The 23,610-nt window shown below is 44.0% G+C and overlaps 1 protein-coding gene and 1 long non-coding RNA gene across 2 annotated transcripts in view; both read right to left on the reverse strand.

Moving 5' to 3' along the window:
- The window catches only part of LOC119889045, a 24,870-nt gene extending 21,164 nt beyond the window's left edge, over positions 1 to 3,706 (reverse strand). The window contains exon 1 of the long non-coding RNA XR_005441988.1: positions 3,282 to 3,706. This is a non-coding gene — a long non-coding RNA (uncharacterized LOC119889045). The remainder of the gene's footprint in view (positions 1 to 3,281) is intronic.
- Positions 3,707 to 9,597: 5,891 nt separating this feature from the next.
- egr1 (early growth response 1) lies at positions 9,598 to 13,754 on the reverse strand. Its single transcript, XM_038699512.1, has 2 exons — positions 13,042 to 13,754; positions 9,598 to 12,190 (listed from the first exon to the last, which is right to left on the reverse strand). The coding sequence occupies exons 1-2, from the start codon at positions 13,250 to 13,252 to the stop codon at positions 10,872 to 10,874; spliced, it is 1,530 nt and encodes a 509-aa protein (XP_038555440.1). The 5' UTR covers positions 13,253 to 13,754; the 3' UTR covers positions 9,598 to 10,871.
- Positions 13,755 to 23,610: the final 9,856 nt, after the last annotated feature.

The following is a 23,610-nucleotide window of genomic DNA, read 5'->3' on the forward strand; positions in this document are numbered from 1 at the left end:
CTCAGGCAGCCTGACTTGATTCTGCAATGGTAAGCTATTTTCGATACATTAGCTAATGGAAAATGCAGACTTATTTTCCTATAATGTGTTAAATGACAAAAAACATAGCTGTGATGAAAAATATTTAAATTATTTCCTTTTTAGTGCTTATATTTTGAGCTCTGACATTCAAAGTGCATCCTGTTTCCATTTGATTTGAAGAAAAGTCCAGAAAGACTTGTCATGCGCTCTTCTCAGTTAGTCTGCATTTAGTGGTGTTGGTGACCTTCGCTCTCCTCCTCACTTTGCCTTTTCCGAAGCTGTGAAAATGGGTGCCAAAAACTAAAACCCAGACATTGTTCCGTCAGTGGCTGAAACCTTGTTGTAGGATCATGCTTCATTGCTTTTGTGCATTTGTGTTGACAATAGACAGATCTCAGACAGACAGGCAGACAGACAGGCAGAAAGACAGACAGACAGATGTTTCCTGATAAACAGCGAGTGCTCCAATCAGACATAAATCTGTAAAGTGACAAGTTAAGTCCTGCACCTGCTCTGTTTCTCTCTTCCTCTTTCTCTCTCTCGCTCTCTCTCATATGCACACACACACACACACACACACACACACACACTAAGGAAAAGTAGCAGACTGAGGAAAAGGAATTAAAAGAGAGAGAGGATGGACAGTAGACATCCACACTTCAACCTGAGGCGCACACACCCATGTCTTTCCTACTGTCATGTCTCTCTGGACCATTACTTTATAATGCACAGCAGTGCAGCCCCGCTGCTTCATAGCATCACTGGCATGGCTGGAGTGGGGTTGATGGTGTTTGAGGCTGCCAGGGAAAATATGTGTGTGAGTGTGTATTGAGACGTGTTCAAGCCTTGAAGTCATGAGCAAAGCTATAGAGCCTGAACATTGTTTAGCATGTGTGGATGTAAAGAGAAATGCATATAGACCTCAATGAACGTGTTTGCAGAAAAAAGCAGTGGCAAATAAAAGCAATAATGTATGTTAAAGATAAAAGTCAAATAGAGAAATGTAAAAGTGCGCACATTAACAGATGAAGATGAATGAGGTGTATTTGGGAACGACACAGCGAGTAAACAACCATTTATTTAACTGCAATTTCTCCTCATTTTACTGCTTTAGAGGAAAAGAGAGAGCCTCATTCTCATCCTCACAGCAACTTTTAGCCCGCTGGTCCAGATAGAATAACAGAAAAGGGCTGGGGTCATTACTCACAATGGAGGACTCTATTAAGCGGCATTGTACAGAGCTAAATGCACACACACACACACACAAACACACACACACACACACACACACACACACACACACACACACACACACACACACACACACACACAAACACACACACCCTGGGGTGTAAAGTGAGCACACTGAAGTGCGTGCATGTTCGTGCATGTGTACGGGTCAAATGTGTGGCCCTCTGTGTGTGAATTATACTTAACTGCAGGGATATTTCAAGCTGTTAAAAAAACACACACACACGAGCTACGTGCACTCTTTGTAATCTAGCACCATTACTGGCGGCTTCACGTACATTAGAGGATGAACATGATGGAGGGCAGGAGGAGATAGTGGCCAGCTGAAAGGGGTAATTTCACTGAGGGGGCATCAGGTATTTATAGCCAAACGATTGAAGCGTTGAAAGCGCACAGAGTTCATGATCTGATCACAGATGTATCCTAATGGAAACAGGATAGCCGGGATACAGTAATATACAGCTCACGCTAGGCTGGATGTTTGAGTCTACTACAGGTATATGGAAAACTTTGCATGTCTCACCTTGTCAAAGCATTTCAGTGCTGAGCCAAAATTTTCCCGGGTTAAAGTTGGGTTATAGCTGTGGTCAAGGCTCATGACTTCACATTGGCAGTAATAACCTGTCAACTGTTTCACATTAGGAAGCGTAAAAGCCTACATACACACTTGACAGAGCTGACAGATGCTGACATGCTACTGTATGCAGTCACAGGCCCTAAATGAGGACCTAACGGTGTGGATGTGACAGAGATGTGGCTGTGCTCGGGTTGCAACAGCACAGACTGCTTACTGTTAACTAGCTGTTAGGGATGCAGAAAAGGAAAGGCAGACAGGGAGAGAAAGAGGAAAGGAGGATGATTGCTTAGATTTCTATCTTTATAAATCAGCAGAAAATGCGCTTGCATTAAAGGGCTAGTTCCACATGTCAGGAAATACACTTGCTTTCTTGCTGAGAGACAGATGATGCCAATGATACCACTGTCATGTCTGGACGGTAAATATGAAGCAGTGGAATTTGTTAGCTTTGGTCAGTATCAGGCTAGCTGTTTCCGCAATTCCAGTCTTTATGCTAAGCTAAGCTAACCGGCTGTTGGCTGTAGCTTCATATCTACATACTGTTTGTACAGACATAACAGTGGTATCAATCTTCTCATCGAACTCTCAGCAAGAAAGAGAAAAGCGTGTTTCCCAAAATGAAAAACCATTCCTTTAGAACAACATTATGTAGTTGTTTCTGTGTGGGATTTGGTGCCCCTTCTGTTTCACAGTGTAATTCACCACTGTCAATAAGGACAGCTGTACATGTGTATATGTTATAATTACATATTGCTTACTAGTCCAACTGTGTACTGTCTAGCAGCCTTTTATTTCACACAGCTCTCGCCAAACATCCAGGAATCTCTTGCATGGTCACTTCTTAGCTTCCACCGTCAATGTCCTCATCAGTCTCTTCGCCTCTGCCATTAACAAATGTTATGTCCACAGAGTCTGCTTAGCCCGGTTATGTTGCCCGCTTGCTTGAAACTTGGGTGGCAAGCTTGCCAACAAAGTTAAACTGCAACTATCTCAAAATCACTTACAGTAAATTTACCGATTTCCAAGTGTCGTTCTCTAGTAAGCTTGCAAACATCGACTCGAGATTTAAAGCTAGTAGCGAGTGGCCAAGCAACATTATGTAACTTTTCTACCATAAAATAACCAGGCTCCAGCAGCCTCTATGGAAATAACGTTAGCTAATGGCAGAGGCAAAGAGGACGTTGACAGTGGAAGAGAGGGTGACCGAGCAAGAGACCGGGTAGCTAACAAGCTAGACAGCAACTGATGCACTTAACGTTATCGATATTTGTGTGTGTGTTTTCTAATAAGTTTGCTAAAATCAACCCAAGATTAATAGCTTGTGGCTAAACCTCTGTGAAACCTCTGGCTGATTTTGCTCAAGTTGACAACTTTGCTAACACATCAAGCAAATGCAGCAACACAAGACATAACAAGCCAAGTTATTACTTACGAGTCCAACAGCAGAAATGCCAGCTCAGCATCTGTCTTGCATCCTTTCAGCTCTTTTTGCTCAGGCCAATGAGTAAAAGCCAGTGTTTATTTACAAAATATAGAATGTGCAGGGAGCAGAGTCAAATGGCTTTTAGGGAAAGTCCAAGTGGTCCAGAGGGGCTTGGAATGTGCTGAGCCAGGCAGACGAGTTGGCAGTGAGGTCCGAAGAAAGTCCAGAATTCTGGGGAGGAGATTCCAGTCCGACAAGGCGTCCAGGTATCTCTTCAGATTGAGGTCCAGATATGGGGGAGTGGTGTAGAGGCAGGAGTCGGGTCCAGGCAATGATACTTAAACAAGATTGCAAACAGACAAGTAGCAATATTGTAGTTGAAGCAAGACTGACTGTGTAGTATATTCTACGATCTGGCGATGTGTTGAGGAAGGAACAAGGGATATGACGCGGAGTTGATAGGCAGCTGGTATCCGATTGCCACATACCTGGCTCCGCTCTTGTAATCATAAAACAAACACACCCACAGAGAGGGAAGGGAGAAACACAGCAGCTCCCACTAAGCAGAGGCAGAGGGCCTGACAGCCAGTCTGATATTTACTCTGGTCAAGTCTCCTGTTTATTATATACTTTTTGCATCTTCTTATAGCTTGCTTGTTGAACAGTCATGGTGGTGCCCTAAACCATAACTCCGTTGTCATGATAAAAGTTCTGGATTTCAGTGTTACATAGCTGGTGCAGCCAGCCCAGAGTGGTAATGACAGCGACTCCATACACCCTATGACAAGTCAGTGTACCATCAAAATGTTTTTAAGCTGTTATTTTAAGGTAAAATTACCACTTAAAGTTGCTATAAACACTGGCACACCCTTGGAGAGTGGGGACCTGAGAGTTTCCCATGAGAACAATTAGTAGAAAAGTTGATAAGTTGGTGTAAACCATTTATAAAGCAGGTATCCCGGCCGTTCCCACACTCGTGCTCCCCAGACGCAGCACACTGATGACATCAGCTGGTGTGAAAGTGGCCATTAGTTCCACCTCATCACTGTGAGACAAATATAGCAGCGTAAGGCTTTCATCAAACATGGAGGACAGCTGTAGTGAGGGGACAGGAAAGGAAACCTGGCCAGATGATGATACTCATTTACCGTATCCCTCCTCCTCCTCCAATTGTAATTTCTCTCGCTCCCTTGCGTTCACACTGTCACCCCTGAGACTGATAACACCTTATGGCTGCAGCACATAGGCACACACACATATAGACACACGCACGCACGCACGCACACACACACGCACGCTCACACACACACACACACACACACACACACACACACACACACACACACACACCTGTTTACCTAATTCTACATCCTATCCACACAGGAATTTCCAATTTTTTGTATGTGATTGTGGCTGAGGCTTTAAATGAGGCTTAGCAGCAGCAGGATGACAAGTGCTGCGTTTGTACCTGATGCTGTATTATGAAAGCCGAGCGGCAACACACAGTACCATTGTCAATGTAAGTCAAATCTATAAAACACCAAGACAAAGGATGTCTCTTGCCACCGCTGTTAGTAATGAATCTATTATCTTTGGCCCTGAGCCAGTGATATTATTTTATCTTCTTTCAGTTGTGTGACTAAAGCTTCATATCTGTGGCAGATTACATTATTTATTATCGACTCATTCCACAGGTATTACCTAATAAGTGGGTTAGGGATTATTTTTGGCATTGCATGGACAAAAGACACTTGGCGAGATTACGTTGTGGTCAGTGCTGGTGTACTGTAGAGAAGCAGTGCACTTAGAGAATTGTGAATGGTGTATCTCATAACAGGTGGCTGCAGCGCCGGATCAGACACCTGGCCTCCTCCTTTTGAATGACAGGTGGTGAAGTCACTGCAGGGCACATCTGGAGAGTGGGAAGGGGGGTGGGGGACACATTTTCTATTAGGTCTGTGTCTCTGTCGCTCAGCTTTTGATCTATCAGAGTGAGATGCAGCATGCCCTGATCTAATCACAGGGGGTGGTTTTGTATGAACTTTATTATTCCAATCTCATTTTGTAGTGTTTGTAGCAGTGCTCTTCATGAAAATATGCAAATGCATCAATGGTCAGGAACATGTAAATAAAAGCCAAACCATATCTAGCAAATTTGGTCAGACTTATATTTAGGCACACACAGGTATACTCACACATACTTACAGCACTGTAGCTCTCACCTCTAATCAGGGCTGTTGTGACAACTGGGTGGTTGTTCTGAACTCTTGAACTACAGTTCAAGTAAAACCAGTGACCCTAAAATGCATCCCTACTGCTTCATGTGGAACAAAATGGGTCATAGAAACAAGCAGATTTATGTGGAAAAAAAGCAGGACGAGTTATCAATGATAGTTTTGTTGCAAAAATAGGGCAGTACAGCCCTCTACTAATCTAACACTACTCCACTAATGTCCCAAAAGTATGGCGAGACAGTACAATCATTTACACTAGTTTCCACTCTAAAAACTTCCATTTATTTTTGTTTGTTTGAATTATTGTTATTTAGGAATTGATGTCTCGCACGGTGCCGTAGGAAGCCTCTAATTTGCAGTAGAAAGCCATCTGTTGCAGAGCATGCATGCCTCTGATAAAAACAGACAAGGCACTGAGAGGCATGAATGCATTTATTTACCCAGCCTCAGAGACCCTGCTCAGGGACTGCATATGATAGTCAGACTCACAGACAGAAAAGAAAACAGCTCGAGCCCACTTACTAGCCTTAACACATAAAGACTTATGAGGGCCTGTTTGCATTTCAGAGCCACCCAGGTGCCTTTTGTGAAGCTGTAGTGCACTTGATGCTGAGTTGAAGAGGTGTCATATTTGGAGGTGCTTAAGCATGCACTGTTTTGTTGTCTGTTCAAAGCCATGTACTTCAAACAAGCATGGCTTATTAAGTAGAGCTAAAGTTGCCAGGACACCTGTAGATTATTGTGGAAGTGATGCATCAAAAATCTCTTCTGCGTGCTGCAAATAATTTCAAAGATGCTTGTGAGTTGTGCTGCTCTTACAGCTTGTGTGTTTTGAACAGCTAACACACATACAAAAGGTTTACACATCTTAACCCAGATATGAAGAGCACATTTGTGACATCTTGATTATGTGCTTGTGTCTTAAAGCAGAGCATGTTTCAGGTTGGTCTGTCTGTGTTTCAGTTACAGCAAGAGGAGATTATTGAAAGTGAATGAGCTGCAACATTTTGTCCAGGTTTATCACACTTAGACTTTCTGACGGATATTCAGACTGTGATATGCCAAGCACGTTTTCTGAACGCTGTGTCAATGTTGCAATCAACCTGAAATGTAAGGAAGCTGGAAATCAAGCAGTTTAAATATAACCTACTTATCCCAAAAGGCTCAACAGGTGTCGGGTGCAAGAGGCAGAACAGGAGAAAGCACCTGACTACAATATCAGCGTTCCCTACTGGCAAGATAAAAAAACCATCCCAGCGAGGCAAAGCGAGGCTCTGAACATAAGATCAGAAGAGCAAATTTTAAAGACATTAGAGAGCAGTCCTCCTGTCATATCCTTGTGATAAAGTACAGGAATCTAGCCTTCCAGCATACAGTACGGTGTCTCTATGAAGGCAATTCTCCAATGTGTTCCCTCCCATATTTATTCTCCATGTGGAGATGAAGGATGGAGGATGGCCAATGGCGCTTGTGTGCTAAGCTTGTCTCTGGGTCGTCCTACCCGACACTGGTCTCTCCCCAGCGGCTTGGGAGATGTCAAGGGGTGAGGGCAGAGGAGAACGGATAGCTGCCGGCCCCAGAGCCCCTCGTTCACTCTCCAACTTGCTCACATTAAAGAGAGCTCTAATCACTGCGGGGACTTGGCCAATGATGTGCTTATCAAACGGCATATTTCAAAAAGGCATCTTAAAAGGCCCGAGGGCGAAGAGGCAATAAGAGCACATTTGTATGTGGATGAAAGGGAAAAGTGTAGACAGACCTTGCATCAGAATACGGAGGGGGGGGTGGGGGGATCATTAGCATCTCCAGCAAAATATGCACTACCAGAGAGGGAGAGCAAGGTAGAGACAGAGAGGGAGAGAGATTGAGCGGGATGGGGTTGGAGGGTGGGGAGGGAGAAAGAATGCTTCTTTTTGCCATTCATCCTTTTTTGTTTTACACAGTTCCCAAAAAGAATAAGAGAACAAATAAATTTTTGAACAAAGGCAGGGTTCTTGAAGTCGTAGCCCAGTGGGTGCGTGAGGTGGCTCCGTTGTGGATTACAACAGAGTGAAGCCACAACGCAACTGCTCTCCCAACTCCTCTCACGCTCCCCTCACACCTCCTGAAACAGAACAGGCCCAGAGGTGATCTTTGATACGAGAGAAAGAGCTTTGAATCAGAGCTAGAGGATATGATGGGCTACACACATCCCTTATACTTTGAGGGATAGTGGCCGTTTGTCTTTCTAGGATTTTGGTTATGGACTGTGACAAGACTGGTTAAAATATTGTCTGTGAACATGAGAAAGGGCTGAGCGAAGCACAGTCTGTGGTTTTCACATTGAGTAAAAGAGTTTCCTAAAAGCATGGTCGTATGAGAAAGTTGTGATGCAAAAGCTGCTGAATGGCTTTTGATTTGCAGCCAGGGACCAAAATAATGCCATAAAACAATGACAGGAAATGACAAATTTTGAGTGGAGAACATCATTATTTAAACATCAAGATGATTTAACTCAGCATAGAGATCAACCACAGTGCTGATTTGTGATTTTGTGTGATTTGCCGAAGCATCCTATTATGTGTTGGTATTTCATTTATTTATTTAATTGTAGCATGTGGTGTAGATTTCATCAAAGAAAATGGACCATTGTTACCATCCGTTGCTATTTTTTTCTGCCTTTTGCTGTGTCATTTGGGAGTGTTTGACTGACTCTGGAAGGGCTTCTGGTCAGACACACACACACACACACACACAAGTTGACACACATGCAAACTGTGTCAGCAGATGAGAGGGTGGTGTCTAGGTAGATCTGTTTCATGGGGACACTGAGCTTTAACCAAGGAAACTTAGAGCAGAACAATAGCTGCTAACACTGCAAATTTCACAGAAATACACACTTAAACATGACCGCAGCAGCATGCAGACACACAGCAGGAAACAACTACATTAGTCAGTCTATACACAGTCACTGTATATATTGTACACAAATTCCTGCACACGCACACACACACTGACACAAACACACACAACTCATCAGACCCAATTTAGAAAGTCAATTTGGGATCAGGAGACCAATTATCTTAATTATTTTCCTTTTCCCTCAATCACTCTCTTCTACTTGTTTTCCTGCTTTCTATTTTAGCTGTGTTTGCATTTGTGAGTATTTTGGTTCGTGCATTTCACAACACAAAATTACTCCAAAGCTCCGAGAGAAAAACTTAAGAGGGAGTTCTTGTCTACATAGGCTAAAAAACCAAAATGTTTTATTTTCATACCCAGACATGTAACAAGAGTTCCTTGCCTAAGGAAGAGTGGCGGATGAATAATGACGGTGCGACGAGGCTGTTATTATATTCTGCTTGAAAAACCAAGAGAAACAGCGGTTAAACCTTCAGGGCCAGTCTGTTCTCCTGTACCCGTGCAACAGTTCAGCCTAACCTACACGGACATTGCCCAGTTGTGTGTTACAGCTCATGAGATGACAGCACCTTGCCAACCACATTTGTGGAAAAGGAGGTAATTATCATGTGATGGATTTCACCTGCGCTCTGTGAAAATAACCCTGTGCATGTCTAAGCACAGTTGGTTTAAAATATCCCTCTCCAAAAAAAAATTTCTCGAACAGCATACATTTGCCATTTTGCCTAAAGATCAAATTGCCAGTAAGGGCCAGTGTGTATCATAACATCTAAAATAAAATGACATTTAGATAAGCTTACTATCTTCAAGAGCATGTTGGATCTAGATAAGAATTCCTCATCTTCAGTGTCTATAGGCATGGGAGTCATGCGTTAGTGTTATCATTAATACAGGGTTCAATTGGAGAACAGCGATTGAAACGGAGAGTTTCATAAGATTATCCTGTGCAGATTTTTTTCAAATTAAAGGGAGGCTCTCTGTGATGTGGGGCTGTGGTTAAATCAACTAATAATATGCATACAATTAAAATGTAGGATGATTGAATATATTATGTTCACGTATGAGGGATGTACATGACAAAATGAAACTTGAAGTGTAATGTCATGAAGATGTCTCTATAAAATGGTTTGGAGCACCAATGGAAATATTTGAAAACACAAATTTCAAACAATAAAGAATGAAAACAAATATACATATATATTTATATTTTTATTTATATTTTATTTCTGGGAGGATATCTTGTACACCAAATATCCCATTGGCAGTTAAGCGCATTCAATGTGTTTAGAAGCCAGAAACAGTCACTTGTTTTAACAAACACAAATACAAAATAAAGATAACCACAAAATAATGAACTGCATGTATATAACATACAAAAGAATCCCATGCCTACTCAGTAGGTAACTTCAACATTCCAGCTCTTGAAGATGTGGATATTTACACTTAAGTTTTACAAAAATATACTTTATAATTTTTCTCCTTTTTTGCTTACATTCTAATGAAATGAAGCGGTGCCCTCATAGCTCGTCCCTTTTCCTCCCTCTGAGTATGACTTACATTCTGTAACAAAAATATTCCCTCAACCCTTAAGGCGAGATGCAGTGCATCTCTCTCTCTCTTGCGCGCAGCCGAGTCACACATCAGCAAGGCTTCACAAAAGGCACCAAATAACGGGAGTGTTTGTCTTGTTTCAATTTTTTAAAAATGTTTTTTTGTTTGTTTTCTCTCTGGTTGTCCATATAACCGAGCGATATGTCACATGTGAGAAAGAGAGAAAGAGATAGTACCAGTGGATGATATTTACAAACAGAAACTAACATCACTCTTACTCATGCTTGAATACTTAAGTGCTTTTTTTCAAACAATGTCAAAACGTATCACAGCATCATCACTACATAATAGAGAAAGTATGTAGAAAATATGGCCCTGCTCACTTCAAATAATACAATGCAAATATGCAAATCATTTTTCACATCAATGGTACCAAAAAAATGATAAAAACAAAACATGGCACATGTACAATATACATATATGGTAGCTTATGTATATCATTCAATGTCTTTTGTACTGTATTAGTGCCTGCAAGGGCGAACGTGCCTTAGCATCACAACTGCTGGCAATCTCTTTGTCTCTTGGTTTGTGTGTACCTAATAGTAGAGACCCGTCAGTGCCGGTTTCTATTCTCTTATCTGTTGAGTCCCTTACGCATTTGAAGTGCTGCATTTGTTTTACAGAGACAGAAAAAAATCCCTTTTCATCTTGTATTGTCTTTGCCCAGTCCTTGACATGTGTCTTTTTCTCTCTTTCAGGTAAATCTCAAGATTCACCTAACGCTGCACAGGGAGCAGACAGAAAAGTGCTTTTTGGAGGGGAAAACAAAGTCTTTTGATGCTGATTTCTTTCCCCTCAAAGAACCTTAAGGAAGGAGAGGTACGGAGAGACAAAAAAAAAGTTTTCCTCTTCCTTAGCAGATTTCGATTGTCCTTGGGGAGAGAGTGGTCTGCATGTCTGATAGCGGGGTGGGGATGGGGGAGCTGTAGATATTGGAGGCAACTGAGGAGGGGAAGGAGGAGGCGACCTGGGACTGAAAGGTGCTGGACATGGACACCGATGGGTAGGTGGTGGCGATGGACGGAGATGGATAGGAAGTGTGGACAGGAGAGGAGTAGCAAGAGGTGACGGGAGAGGGATATGAAGACACTGGAGATGGGTAGGAGGTGATGGGAGAAGGGTAGCTGGACGCAGGTGATGCGGCTGAGACCGGCGCTGCTGTTACTGCCACTGCTCCTGTCTTCTCTGCTTTCTTGTCCTTCTGCCGTAGGTGAATCTTTGTGTGCCTCTTCCTCTCGTCACTGCGGGCAAACTTGCGTCCGCAGATCTCGCAGGCAAAAGGCTTTTCACCAGTATGAGTGCGGATGTGTGTTGTCAGGTGGTCGCTGCGGCTGAAGTTGCGCATGCAGATGCGGCACTGGAAGGGTTTCTGGCCCGTGTGGATGCGAATGTGACGAGTCAGCTCATCAGAGCGTGAGAAGCGGCGATCACAGGTCTCCACGGGGCAAGCGTAGGGCCTCTCGTGAGGAGGTGTCTTGCTCGGCCGGGTGGGGTACTTGCGCATGCGGCTGGGCTTAATCAGCTGGGCCTGATAGACACTCTTTAAGTCCTGGGAACCAGTCTGGGTGGCAAAGGCCTTGATGGTGGACAGAGGAGTGAGGGAGGGCTGGCTTGACTGATTCTGGAAGGGCTTTTGGTCAGGGGGCACCAGGCTGATCTCTCCCTGCTGCTGAGGGAAGAGGTAGTCAGGAATCATGGGCACAGGGAAGCTAGTGCTGCAGGTTTTGCCATTGGGGTAGGCTGGAGGAGGGTACTGCACTGCTCCTGGGCTGGAAAAAGCCTGGCCCTGGTCTGGGAAGATATCAGAGTTGGGGCTGGAGTATGTCGGGGCGGCTGAGTAGATGGGGTTGGGCTCGCTGTGGTGAATGGAGGAACTGAGGCTGGAGCTCTGAGATGAGGAGGAGGTAGAAGAGGAGGAAGTGGAGGAGGACGGGATGGATGAAGAGGAGGACGAGGTGGTCAGTGAGGCAGCAGAGGAAGAGCTAGGGGCAATATTGCCCATAAGACCCGTAAACAGGCCCAAGATGGGCTCCGCCCAGAGGCTGTTGCTGCAGGTGGTGGCGGGCTCCAGGGTGAAGCGGCCTGTGTAAGAGATGGGGGGAAGCCTCTGGGTGGGGTAGGTCTGCTCTGCCACTGACTTCTCACAGTTGAAGGAGATATCAGGTAACGTATCTGCAGGGAGCACAAAGAAAGAGGAGACATTAATCAAACTGTCAATATCCAGGAGGGAGAGGGGGAATCCTGCCAGAATGGTGGACAGTGTGTCATCCCTCTCTTCTGTGACAGATCAGTCAGGTGCCCACGCAGAAACCAACTAAACTCTTTCCCCCTAAACTCTAAAGCTGTCTCTTCCAGACCTCAACAAGACCTGCTGTGCAAGCTTTCTATACTCGCATTTTCCTCTGCTCACACACTCTCGATCTTTCTTTCGTTCTTACTGTCTTCCTGTATTGCACACACACATACACACGCACAAACACGCACATTCTTGAAGCCCATCACGGAGCCCGAGGCAATTGATTACCGAAACTGCAGTTCAGCTGGTTTTAGGAATGCAATTTGAATTGAGCTGTAAGAGTGTCTAGAGGCATGCGGTGACTGAGCAGTGTTTGAGTCCTCTGACAGTCGACAGAGCTGTCAATAAATTGGTCTTAAGTCAGATGATTTTTTATTTCCCTGTTTTTGTTCATTTGTAGAATTTTATTACATTACTGTTTTGTGTCCAGTCAGCTGAATTATAATTTACTTGTAGCCTGCAATTCCACTTTAAGTTTAACATTTCTCACCATATGCCATAATAAAACAAATGATATAGACTTGTAACTGAAAATCTGTCAGCTGTAGTTATATGATCAGTTAATATTGTAAATTAATAATACACACAAAACATAAACAATAATTAAAGCTATGCAGCTGTTTATTTCTCTTTTCTTGATTTAGTGAAGCTCAGCAGATGTGATCTAATCAGCTTTACATGCAGCATAGAGAACCAGAGGTAGAAGAAGCAAATCTCCAGCTCTTACCTCCAGCAAGGTGGTCGTACTGTTCTCCAGGCTCCCCGGAGCCAAAGCCTGCACCTTCGGGTGCGGAGGCGGTGAGGAAGGGGGTCCCTGCCGAGCTGAGCATCATCACCTCCTCCAGCTTGGGGTAGTTATCCATGGGGGAGTGAGGGAAGCTCAGGGGCTCTGAGATCTGCAGGGCTGGGAGGATCATCTCGGTCTTGGCTGCAGCCATTGTCTGCTCGTGCTGGAGCTGCAGGGCTGAGGCTGCGCTGGTGGTTGGTGCGGAGTGCAGAGAGGCTGGGTGCACGCTGTCAGAGCGGTGCCTCGCAGGTGGAGGGAATCACTTAGAAAGCTTCACACTTCTGCTGATTCCGTGGAAGACGCTGTTTTCTGCCTTGCTCCGTGTTTTCCAGTTGTCCTGTTGTTTTTCCTTTTCTCTCAGAGATGAGTAAAGATCCACTTGTCTTTTCAGAAAAAATCAAAAGTGTCATTTATACTCATTCCCTAAAATTCATCAAAATTAAACAACAGATTAATCTTCAAATGTTTTTCTGATTAATCTCTGTATTAAATTACTTTCCAATCAGGTTTTGACCTTCTTGGATGGATATTGTTTTGAATTGACTTTTCACTTTGTTGTGATATTTCTTAGTAAGGGACTTCTATGTGTTTGTCTCTCTGTCTCTGCTCTAATAGTTGCTCTTGTGGGCTCTCAGGGCTCTCTGAGCTGAGAGGTTTCCCCGCTCCTTTTATACCCTCTTGCCGTGACGTAGATGTCCATATATGGAGTGGAGGAAGCCCATATTTAGGCACTGCAGTGGAGGACACATGACGCTGGCCTGGGGAAAAGCAAAGAGGAGAGACTTTATATTAAGCTCTCACAGTAAATTGCGAAGACAACGCCGCTCTTCCTCTGTCCTGAATCAATGTATCTTCATAGCAGAACAGCTCTGTGAGACAGCAGCATAATTCTTGCTCTCTCCCCGTCGCCCCATAGATTTGATTTGGATTTCCCATCTGTGCAGCAGGCTGCGCTGCTGCCGGAAAGCCCGGCTCCGCCGTGCCTTATAAGGTCGTGACTACATAAGGACCTATTCCGGTGGGTTTCCATTTCCCTGTCCTTATTTGGAACTTCCTGAGGCAGCGCTGATCGCTGCTTGGCAGTGAATGAGAGGCTGGAGTGCAAATCATGTCCAGCGCTCACAATAACTAATGTCAGCAGCAGAATCCTGTTTCTTTGTTTAAAAGCACAGCTTCAGCTGAACTAAGACTTGCAAGACTTGTGCAACAGACACACTACTCTACATGTATATCGTCAATGTTGGAACAGTCAAGCCTGTTTGCATGAGCGCTAAATAAGAACGAAAACATGTTTTAACCCATAACACAATTATTTGTCTTCACGATACACATACACAGTTACACGGGCTATATTTTCAACCTAAACAGACAAAATTAAAGATAAAATTATATTTAAAAAGTGATTTTACGCTTTTTTTTTTAGACAGGAACAGAATTTTCATACAGTGTTATTGGAAACTACATGCATTTCTATAGTCTATAGGCCACACAAACCATCAAAGATCACTAATAGCCTAATTAGCCAACATGTTAAATTGATTTCGACATGCTAATGCTTTGAGCTTGAAAATATAAGACTGGGTAAACTCTGCTGGCTGGTAGCAAACTTCCTCTAAATTAACTTTCCATCTCTCTCGGCTGTGTCATTGATTAATGAGAACGGATAGCCGCGGATGCTGACGAGGTGCGGGGCGATCAGTCTAATTGAGGGGTGTCCTCGGCTCAATATTCGGGGAATCTCTCTGCCACTCAGCGGCCTAATGGGCCGCATTAACAACGCTGTGCACAGCTGCCAGGACGCCTGCGGGATACCGATGTTCCCCCCGGCTGCTCCAACATCGGCTGGCGCGCCAGCACTCCTAGGTGGATGCTGACGGGAAATCAATGTGTTTCCCTTGTTGCTGACTGGATCTATATGCAAGCAACCTCATTGGGAAACATCGTGGGCAGGACACTTCGAGGTGGCCTGAAAAAGAGAGCGAGACAGAGAGAGAGAGAAAGAGAGAGAGAGAGATGTGCTGGTGCGCAGAGGGCAGCACAGGTGAGACTGCCCGTTCTTCAAATAGGCCATCTCATTTAGATAGATAGATAGATAGATAGATAGATAGATAGATAGATAGATTTGCCTAGTCTTCACTGGATTGCATTCTCTCCCAGGCGTTTTCATTCAGCCTCTGGCAAATCTCTCTGTTTACCCCATTAGACTGATAACAAAAATCTGTCATATATTATGGATGATCTGGAGCAGAGGCTCCTTCACAAAATCCAAATAAGCCTGAAGTGTAGGACGCAGCTGGAGAATGTGTAATGTTGTTTATTCATACAGTCAGATAGGTATAAATGATCAAAATCTAATCACTTTTGAAGGTATGTGGCATCTGTTTTTGTATTTTGGCCTGCACACATTCCTAATACTTGAGTTAACGTTTAGTTTTTCAGCAAGGGAGCCGCTCCTCTCCAGGCCTGTGCATTTGAGGAAAACAAAGACCAGAAGCCCAGGACATGATGACGGTGAGTTACACAAAGTGACACAAACTGTGTGGCGAGGTGGTGATGCCAAATCTAAACTCCTGTCTGCATCCTTCACGGCTGTCATGCATCAGCATTACCAAGGTCGATACATTTGTGGCAAAGCAAAGAAGAAAGAGCAGAGAGAGCAGATGAGAGAACTCATCATCTGATGACAATGTAATAAAATCAGGTTAGGGAAAACTGTCAGAAAAGTAATAAAGTAATAAAGATGATAAACACTTCTCAGCGGCTGTTTGGGCCTCCCTTCACTCTGATGCATGGAGGGGGTGGAAGCCAGATGCTGTAAGGGCAGGGGAAGGAGAATTAGTCTGTGTGTTTGTGTGTGTGTGGATGTAGATGTGCATGATTTGTGCACTGTTGCATGTCTGTGTGTGTGTGTTTGGGTCAGCCGGTTCTTTCTCCTCGGTGTGTTCCCCATTGCTGCCCACACAAACCAACAAAAGGAGTCCTAGCCTGATGAAACTCCAATGCTTTGCCAGCCAGCGAGGGAGAAAGGCTCTCCCATTACCTATGCAGCCACCACACCCCTGTTCACACACACACACACCCTGCACGATAGCTGGTTGATATTTAATCATGCCCCAATCTGCCATGGAGAAAAGATGGAGGAAGTAGATAGGGAAGCCAAAAAAAGAGAGAGGAGGTGGAAGAGAGGAGAGGAGTTGGAACACAAAAATAAAGGGAGAGAGAGTGAAGAAATGGAGATGTAGAGCAAGGAGATGGAGGCAGGTTGAGAAAAAGAGATGGAGAAGGTGGGAAGGAAGGGTGAGGGCGATAGAAAAATAGAAAACAGAGTGATAGAGAGAGAATCCTCACACCCACATGCTGTACGTGGGAGCAAATACCAAGCTTTGAGCTGGCATTTGTCAGCAGCCAATGCCAGGCAGTCAGTCAGGAAGACAGGACAGACAGACATAGAGACACTCCTGCTCCTCCGTCACACCTCCTCACCTAGCAAGCCGCCCACACCGACCGGTGGTGCAATCCCTCCCATTAGCATACAGGTGTTCTCAGCCTTGTGTGCTCCCATGATGGGCGGCCCAAGATTAGAGGGTGGATGATGACAGTTACCAAAGCCTGCATGTTACATAATGTAGGAGGAGGGGCGAATAATGTAATGACAGAGAGAGATAGAGAGAGAGGACCTGGTTATTTCACAGCACAGAATGCAAAAATAATTGCCTTGTATTGCCAAGTGGGATGGAGTGAGAGTGGTGGACTTCAAGATGATCAAAATTGAAATGCGGTGTTGATGCGTTGCGGCCTATATAACACACAGGAAGTGTGGATAATTAAATGGGAGAAGAGTGGAGGCCTGATGGTCTCGGGCAGAGTGACAGGCTGAATGTTAGCCCATAGTCATAGAGTAATGTAGAGAGGAGCAGAGAATATGATAGGAGCGTATTTGATATATGTCACTTTCTCCCAGCTTTTAAAGTGTCGCCAGGAGGAGTATGCTGCCTGACCTTTTACATGCAGGGTAAGATACGCCTGGGAAAAGACAAACTGGCATGTGAGGGATAAAAATCTGTCAGAAACATTGAGGAAAGCGGCAGGGTAAAAGGGTCGCAGAATATCTCCGGACTAATTGACATGCATGGGATTCTGGAAACCGCTGTCTATGAAGACATCCACCACTGTATACCTGTTTAACTACATGACATCTCAACTCAGCACTCCAGTCATTGTAAATCTTGGCTCACTTATTGAAATCTAACAGCCTATTACAATACAATGCAGCAGATTAGAGCATACCACCTGTTGCTGCAGCCAGACATTTCTTTGCTCTGTTCAGAGGAGTCCAGGAATGCCGCTGTGGAATGCTGGCCTTGTCTTGGCGGCGTATGATTATACTGTGGGTAAGATCACAAGTTTTCTTTTACTGCGGGAGCTGACCTACTGAAGATTTAGGCCCTGGTTATGACTTTTGAAAGACAATCTGCTTGCACTTCACAGTCACTGCAGGCGTCCCTCCCTGTTGTATTGCCCCCCAGGCTGCGGTGTAGGATAAGTGTTTGCGTATCACACAAAAACAGGGCCCCAGCATCGAATAACCGCTGTATCTGCTTATCTGCCTGTTATTGTCTCCTGAAGGTGGTAGGTGACAGAGAGACAATTACCAAATACGTCCCAGAGGATGTGTGACTCACTAAGTCCCCCCGGTCTGTTTGTTTCATGCTTGTGACAAAAGATCTGACCCCTGACCTTTCCGCTCCTGATGAGTCACTGGTAGCGCTACGACAGACGAGACTTCCCCACGCCATGCAGTTGTCACAGTACAGAAATGGGTAACATTTAAAGGTTCTCACAAAACACTTTTCTGTATTTGTCTGGGCTGTGTATACCATAATCTGTGGGTGGTAAAACCCCAGCATGTTGACAGACCTCATGTATAATAGGTCAGCGCTGTGTATGCCATCTTCAGTGTTCAGTATAGTCATATTTGATTCATTGTTTGGGACTCGAGATGCTGGTGGATTTGTTCCAGATCAAGTAAAAGATCCATGACCACTGAATTAAACTGCCCTAACAGTGTATAAATAAAACTAGCTCCACCTCAGCTGGCTACAAAAGTGAAATGCTGCTTGTGTAAATACAGATTGCGTATTAGCAATTGAATAATATATCATATAGTTATATATTGATTAAAGAGACAATTTTTAAGCAGAACAAGTACTTTTACTTTTGATGCTTTAAGAACTCTTTGTAATTTTGTTTTACCCGAAGAAGTCAGACCTGTATGCAGGAGACAGGAGATCACAAAATCATTACTTGAAAACGTTGGAGGCCAAGTGGAGCAAAATCAACAGAGTCTAGGCTCTAAAAACTAAAAAGGCCAGGGGATACTTGAGAAACAGAGGAGCGGGATCAAAAGTACTGAGCAACAAAAACTAATGCTTTAAATACAAGGCTAAACAAGACTGGGTTCAGGTGTTGCGCAAACTTCTTCTCCGTCCTCTGTGCTGCTGGTTAGTTCCACTCCCTACTGTCACCCTCTGTTCTGTATTTTACTTAAGTAAGATTTTGAATGCAGGGCTTTTACTTGTAATGGAGTTTTTTTTCCAGATTCATTTTAAGTTTACTTCAAAGCTGCCTGGACGTTACGCCTTATTGCACCGGGACAAAGCTCCTTATTGCTTGATTGACCGAGCTGGTTAAAACCAACTGCTCTTCACACTGCTGACGTCTTCATGTGGACAAAGAGAAAGACAGGAAGGAGCGACGGAGGCAGAAAGATGTGGCCTCAGTGTCCAGACTGAGCAGCAAGTGGTTTGTTGTCTTTAGCGAACACTTTTGAGTGTGACTCATGTGCATACGTACTCGGAGCAGACAGAAAATATCCAGACTCACAGACCTGTTTTTATTCTACTACAGTCTTCAGATTTTTAGTTAGGAATTTAAACTTTGCTTTATTTAACAGTCAAATGGAGCTCTGCCAGTCCACATCTGTTTATGTGGATGAGTGGCTTTATGCAGCGTGGGTTTATTATTGCATCAGACACGCCATCACCCTTGCTCACTCTTTGGCTCTTGACGTTTATTGAGAGAATGGTAAGAAAAGGTGAGATAGTTTGGTTTTTATCTTTTCCTCTCTGAACCAAAAGCTATAAACACAAAGCCTGAGCTACTGAAAATTTGGTAAACTTACCCCGAAAACACCCTGTCTCTCAAAGGATGACCTGTCTAAACCTGGTGTTATACAAACAGGCAAGGGATACCCCCCCCACACACACACACATGCACACACACACACATGCACATACACACACATAAACCTTTAAGTTGTTCTCCAGAGTTTATTTGAGTTTTGAGTCACATCAGAAGTTGCCAAGACAAATAGTCTCCTTGGGTCCAATGGCCAAAGCTGCTCTCAATAACTTGCTGTGAAGTGAAAATGACAGTCAGAGCGAGGCACATCTGCTCAGGTGAGAGTTATTTGTTTTGTAGTGTCAAAGCTGAAGTAAAGGGAAGGAGTAGAGAGGGTGAGAGGCAGAGAGATAAATGGGTAAGGAGAGATACAGAGGCAGGGGAAGTGATGGGAAAGTAGAGGCAGAAAACGACTGAGACAGAGAGTGAAAGAGAAAGCGACTGTTGCTGGGTTGTTGACAGGTGGGCCTCAGGGCAGGTACGACAAGTTGATTCAGGTAAGCCCCTCTCCTTCCTCTCCCCCACCCTCCAACCTTCCCCTCTACCCCAGCTGGAGACTGCCGATGTGGGATAGCCTACAGGGCTGAGGAGACAGGTCTCCATCAGAAAGCCCCGCAACCTTTTACAATCATACGATAATCATTTAACTCAGAGTGCCGCACGTCAACAGGCATGACGGCTGATGAGGCAGACAGACAAGATGACAAACAACACACTGCAACACAACGCTGTGTGCTTCCAAGGAAAAAGAAGAAGGAATAGAAGGCGGAAGAATGAATAAATGAATAACTGTCAGAAGTATTTGGCTTATGGGACACTGGGTTTCTCAGGAGTTGAGGCTCGGGGGCCAAATGTCACTTCGGGTCACTTGGACTGAATATTCACCAGCTGATGAACGCTGCTGATGACAAAACATCAAGGGAGACACAAGTGATAAGCAAATATAGGTAATTTAATTAGCTTTAATGCTTTAAATTTAGATTATCTATTACAAATGACCACAAATTACTCTTTCTCTCTCTTCATGCGAGGACTTGGAAATGACTGGGTGTGCAGGTTAATGGTGCAACTGGTTTAAGGAGAGCAGATTCATACATAATGCAGGCATTTACCTTAATGGGAGGAACGTGACTGAGGAGTGGTGTTTACATTAAAGGAGGGTGAGAGTCCAGTTGAGCTGAGGGAATATTTTTCTGCCTACGCTGGCGGCAGACAGTGTAATGAATTTCTATAAAGCGCACTGCAAATAAAAATAAAGACACACAAAGGAGATTGCATGTTGATGGTTGTCAGGTGATGCTGACAAGGAGAAATGAGTGAGGATGGCGTTGAGACTTGCAGTAGTATAGTTTGTAAAAGACATCCAGTAGCGCCGCTCTACTCTAAAAATATTGCCTTTTTCTTCCTTTCAGCTGCTAGAGTCAGGATTATGGAACAATAATCTCAATGAAAGCTGGGATTTTAACACATGTATGAGGAGGAGTGATCAAACAGGAAGTAAAAAGCTTTTATATTTCTTTCGTCACCAACCTTTCAACAACAATACATGCACGGGTTGCTACAAAGACACAAACCACCACGTTCCATTGTTTGTGTTTGTCTTGTTATCCAAACACACTATGCACATGGCGTACGGAGCCCAAACACCCACTTACACACACAGTCGAGCCCAAGGGCCGACGTGACTACATGTATCCACAAGTGTGCTGACGGCACACACCCAGCATATAGCCCGATGTTCTCGTGGCCACAATAACAATTAAAATAAATCTCCGTCCAAGGCCACATGGCGCTGCTTCTTCTTACAGCCAAGCAGGGGAACAACTCCATAGCAACACTAGAGAGAAATGTTTACGTGTGAGAATATTTGGATATGCTCTGTTGGAAACATAAACAGGCTTGGTGTCATAATTTAGTTAGGAACACGATTTCTCTCTGTATTGACTTAAAGAGTCAAAGAAAGAAAATAACGTGAGCTGGAAAGTCATGAACTTCCATTTTTCTCGCAGTGGGATTGTGACAGTGTGTGTTCTCATTACAAGCGCACAGACAGCCCTCCATGGGTCTCACTCTCTGAGTCTCTCTCGCTCTCTCTCCCCATCTATCTTTGCATTCCCAGACAGCTTTAGCAGTTCAAACCCTCGCACTGCGGCATTGTCACACACCACACTGGTTGCCATGGAGAAATAGTCCTCCTGGTCTCCAAGGTACCGGAGTCTATTGTCTTTGGCTTCTTTATTTAGATGAAAACATGATTTGTTGGAAGGGATCTACTTGTTTTTTCGCTGCTTCTCTTTGCTGCTTTTTCTTTCTTCTTCTTGCTCCTCACGAGCATCAGTGCAGCGTCGCATGATGTGTATTGTTTCGTTCTTCTCCTTTCCAGGAGTTTGACTATGCGCATGTGTGCGTCAAGCTTGCCTGATGTTTTGTAGCAATTAATTTCAGTGTGTCTGCATGTCAGCGCCCCAGGAGGGGGGTTGCATGAAAGTTTTCCCCATTGCCACAGCTCTCGCCAGGGCTTATAATTGCCTTCTATTACTCGGGCTGGGTGTCACAGCCTGTCTGTCACCGGGAGACTCTCAACTAGCGACAGATGATGAGGAAAAGGAGTTGGAGTTTTCTTACTGCTGCTCTTTTTGGCAGAAGAGATAATACAGGGTATATATAGTATATACAGTATATACAGTACATAGTGGCCTTGCTTGTTGTACTATGAACAATTTCACCTTCAGTGATTTGTGCACCTGTAATGTTGGAGATGTTGATTTGGAGACACCTGTAGAAGAGCGGTGCACTCACAAAACGACATTAATGTGAACCACATACCAGACAACAAAGAAAAAATATTCAGTGACTCTAATGTGGCTTTAAAAAGCAGCTGTAAGGGCTTACAAACACTTACAATCAGCGAGCTCTGACCTTTGACCCCGTTTATTTGCATGTTTCCAGCTTCGCTCACAGCTGTCAGCAAGCTGCTACTTCTGTAGTCGCTGGCAGCTCGACTGAAAACCAAACAGGAAGTGACATCACATCCGTTGCTCCGTGATATCACAGGGCTGAGTCGGAGAAAACGATAGAGTGAAAGGAAGAAAAAAGACAGAGGGGAGCGCGGCTGATGGGTGGAAAGAGGAAGTTGTCTGTGTTTCGTTCTCATTCAGTGGCTGTGGCTCAGACATCCCAGACACTGTGGTCTTGTTTAAGGCCAGCCAGACAAATAAACTGATCCAATTTGAGTCACTTATCTACTTAATCAGAGAGGCTACAAACACGCAGTCTTCATCTTCTGCTTTAACCTCAAATGACCGTCTTGAATCACCACAAATAAAGTTTTTTTGGAAACTTTACAATCATACACACATAAATATTTTTGGGCTAGACTTTGCTGACGTCAGAAGTTGCATTTGCTCAGCCGGTTCTTAAATTTGCTTCTTGCTTCTTGCACTTCAGTTTGGTTTCACTTAATAATTCTAATGAGATTGTATAGAAATATTTTACACTTTCACGTTACTTTTTAAAAGACTGAGCAATAAGTAGAAGGAATATGTGTGTTTGTGATACCATTTCCTCTACAGTTCTCTGATGTACTGTATGCAACCATAAAACTCTCAGAGATCCGGTGTGTATGACCTGTCAATTCACACAAAAACACTGACATTTCTTTTTTTGCATGCAAGGTGATGCAAAAGTGGAAGGAGAGGTTTCGGAAACTGTGACGCTATGCTTTGTCAGCACTGGGTGCAAGGCAGGGTGAGTTACTGTTGTGGCAGAAGCGTGCGGCAGCTTGTTCCTCTGGCATGGAGGCTAAACACTGAATGGAGTGGGTGCAGGTAAACATGCTAAAACTGGCCCTCTCAGTAAATGTGCTGCCTTGTTGACATCTGTCACATTTGTACACCTACTTTTTGTCAATATCTGTCGTCATTCCATCTCTGTATTCTGTATTTGGGATCTTGGAGGATTCATGCTTCTACTCAGCATTTTAGAGTGAAAAACCAGCAAAATATATTTTTGTAAAGAACCGAATTTTACCATCTGACCATAAATGTGGATGTTAAATACTCAGAGTTGACTTTTTGAATCATCTAAAACAAGAAATAGGTTACTTCCTACTCAGTACCTGAATCATGTAAGTTACTGTAAATCTCTTTTAAGGGTTTTTTGAAAGAGACTGCCCACCTTAACAAACATCCCAAGAGAAACACACTTGAGTTGTAGTGTTTCATCACCCATTACCCAACATTTGTTGCTATGATGATGACGATAGTGTTGATGATGCTACTCTGACTGGGCTTGGCCAAAGCCACAAATGGGCACAAATTGTTTTGAAAG

Source organism: Micropterus salmoides, unplaced genomic scaffold (genome assembly GCF_014851395.1).
Source record: "Micropterus salmoides isolate LMB-PRFRI ecotype aquatic unplaced genomic scaffold, ASM1485139v1 Ms_hic_scaffold_5, whole genome shotgun sequence".
Lineage (NCBI taxonomy): Eukaryota > Metazoa > Chordata > Actinopteri > Centrarchiformes > Centrarchidae > Micropterus > Micropterus salmoides.

What these genes read in the sequence shown, in the direction of transcription:
- egr1 (XM_038699512.1), bottom strand. Translation starts at nt 13,252, where the DNA reads ATGGCTGCAGCCAAGACCGAGATGATCCTCCCAGCCCTGCAGATCTCA. An exon ending in GTACGACCACCTTGCTGGAG is followed by an intron (nt 12,191 to 13,041) that starts GTAAGAGCTGGA and finishes TGCTCCCTGCAG; the next exon opens with ATACGTTACCTGATATCTCC.